This window comes from Geospiza fortis, unplaced genomic scaffold (genome assembly GCF_000277835.1).
Source record: "Geospiza fortis unplaced genomic scaffold, GeoFor_1.0 scaffold450, whole genome shotgun sequence".
NCBI classification, from domain to species: Eukaryota; Metazoa; Chordata; class Aves; order Passeriformes; family Thraupidae; genus Geospiza; species Geospiza fortis.
This window is the reverse complement of record NW_005054416.1, coordinates 2,303,774-2,306,161: the sequence shown is the minus strand read 5'-3', so window position 1 is coordinate 2,306,161 and position 2,388 is coordinate 2,303,774. Positions and strand designations below refer to the sequence as shown.

Genomic DNA, 2,388 nt, shown 5'->3' with positions numbered 1-2,388 from the left:
CCTGATGAACACCAACATTTTTCCAGCTTCTGTTCCCGTTTTCCAGCTTAGCTCTGTTCCAAGTTCTAGCCTAGTTCCAAAGAGCCTGACCAAAGCTTTTTGTTATCCTCCTGTGCTGTCCAAGATTCTCCACTAGAATTTAGGGCCGTGTTTCTGTACAGAAGCTCAGGAAAAACAGGCATGGAATTCTGGAATGGTTTGGGTTGGAAGAGGCCTTAAAGACTATCCAATTCCAACCCCCTGCTATGGGCAGGGATGGCTCCCACTAGGTTGCTCCAAACCCTGTCCAACTTGCCCTTGAACACTTCCAAGGGATGTGGCAGCCACGACTTCTCTGGAGTGGCAAATCCCACGGGATAATGTGGCATGGATTAAATGGTTCTGCTGGGTGTAGTAGAGCCTCTGGATGGCTTGTGGGGATTTGAGACCCAAATGAAGATTAATGTAAGGAGCTGTGGGACACTGAGGAGGGAAGAGCTGTGGGATATTCCATGGTTTCCTTGGCTTTCCTGCCCGGCAGGTTTGTGATTCTCTCGGTGGTGCTCTTCGGGCTGGTGTACAATCCCAACGAGACGTGCTCCCTGAACCTGGTGGACCACGGCCGAGGCTACCTGGGAATCCTGCTGAGCTGCATGATCGCCGAGCTGGCCATCATCTGGCTCAGCATGCGCGGGAGCATCCTGTACACGGAGCCGCGGGATTCCATGCAGTACGTCCTCTATGTACGACTGGGTAAGCGACCGGAGCCTCTGCGCTTCCCTGTGCTCTGCCCTGGAGCCTCCTCTCCCTGCCTAGTGGGGATCCTCTGGCACAGCCAGATGGCTGCCAGGATGTGCCGTGCATCCCGATGAATCCATAGGCTGCGCCTTGTCACGGCTGTCAGACTGGCAGGCGATGTCCCAAATAACCTCCTTTTCCTCTCATGGAATCTGCTCCCCTTCTGTCTCTCTTTTCCCCCTCTACGTTTTCCAAGGATAGAGGCATAAATCCCTAAGGTTCTGACCCCGAGGTGTTGCCTCTTGACTCACCTGATTCATCCCTCCAGGCACTGGGAGGAAAAGAGGTTTTCCACCTGCTCACTCTCTTTTTCTTCCTATAAGCAATTCCTGTCTTGCTCCCTCTCCAAAAACTAGAGCAGGGAAGAGCATTATTCCTTGATCCCTCATTCCCTTTTAGCTTGTTTTCCCTGGATTCTGTTGCCTTCCAGGTACAGAAATTTAATCTGATTTTTCTGTGCCAAATGAAAGGTTTTAAGAGAAAAATCTTGGGGGATGCAGAGCCAAACACATTCCAAACAATTCATCCTGTGGATTTGCATCCCTGCTTTTTGCCGGGTTGTTTTCCTGCAGAATCCACTAAAATAAGGATAACCTTGCTTGAAAGCTCAGTCTGGAAGACTTGGAATGCTCAGTGCAAGTCATTAACGCAAACAGCAAACAAATCTCCCTCTCCAGCTTCCCAGCCAGTCTCCCTAGGGAAGCATGGAGAGCCTGGCAGTTTGTGTTAAAACCAGACTAAGTGGGGCAGGGGAGGTAGGGAGAATCCAAAGAAAGGTTTTTCTGCCCCCCAAAACATCCCTTCTTCTTCCTTAAACTCTGTGTGCTCAGGAGTGGGATTTCCCTGGGTTTTGGGTCTTGTATTCCCTTTTTCCTGGGTATTTTGCTCCTGGTGGTTGATCAGTTGTGCTGATGGAAGTGGGAGCGTGACCAGTGCGTGGGCAAGGTCCATGTGACTATCCCAATTTAAGCATGTGCTGTTTAATGCAGAGGAATTTAGGGAATTAACTCTAATGTGAACCTGGGAATGTCTCATCCCTACTCCTGCTGCTCCTGTCCTGCAGCAGGCAAAGGGGAGAGGAGCCAAGGGAAGCAAAACCTAACTCAGGCATAATTTGGGTTTATCAGGAACCAGTCCCAGCCCTGATTCCTTGCCCAGGAAAGCTCTGTCTCCTGGAACTGGTCTTTCCAGGTCTGTAGCAAAGCCACTTATGGAAAGATTCTGTGCCAGCAGGAGATAAGGAGGGTGAGTGGGATAAGCCAGGCTGGATTTAGTCTCAGCTCCACCAAAATTTAGGCAATCCCAAGCAAGGTATTCACCTTCTCCACACCTGATTGCCCACATGTTCTTTGGAATTCTGGGGAGAAAGTGGGAGGATGGGCACTTCAGAGCAGTATCTCAGCTTTCTTGTTCTAGGGAAGCACTGTTAATCCCCAGTTTCTAGTTTGCTGTCAGTCACATGCAAAACTGAGGAGCTCCTTAGGCGCTGTCTCCTTGGAACTGTTATGGGAAGGGCTGCAAAGGTGCTGAGAATGTTTGCTAAGCATAGTGAGCGGGATTAATCCTGGATCCACACACTCACGTATTTTGGATCCGTGAGTCAGGCCAGCT

General features: G+C 50.2%; 1 protein-coding gene across 1 annotated transcript in view; it reads left to right on the top strand.

Annotated features, from left to right (window-relative positions):
• The window catches only part of DAGLA (diacylglycerol lipase alpha), a 27,704-nt gene that overhangs the window by 403 nt on the left and 24,913 nt on the right, over positions 1 to 2,388 (top strand). Inside the window, 1 exon segment of the mRNA XM_005426498.2 lies at positions 521 to 732. Within this exon segment, the coding sequence (XP_005426555.1) occupies positions 521 to 732 (212 nt within the window).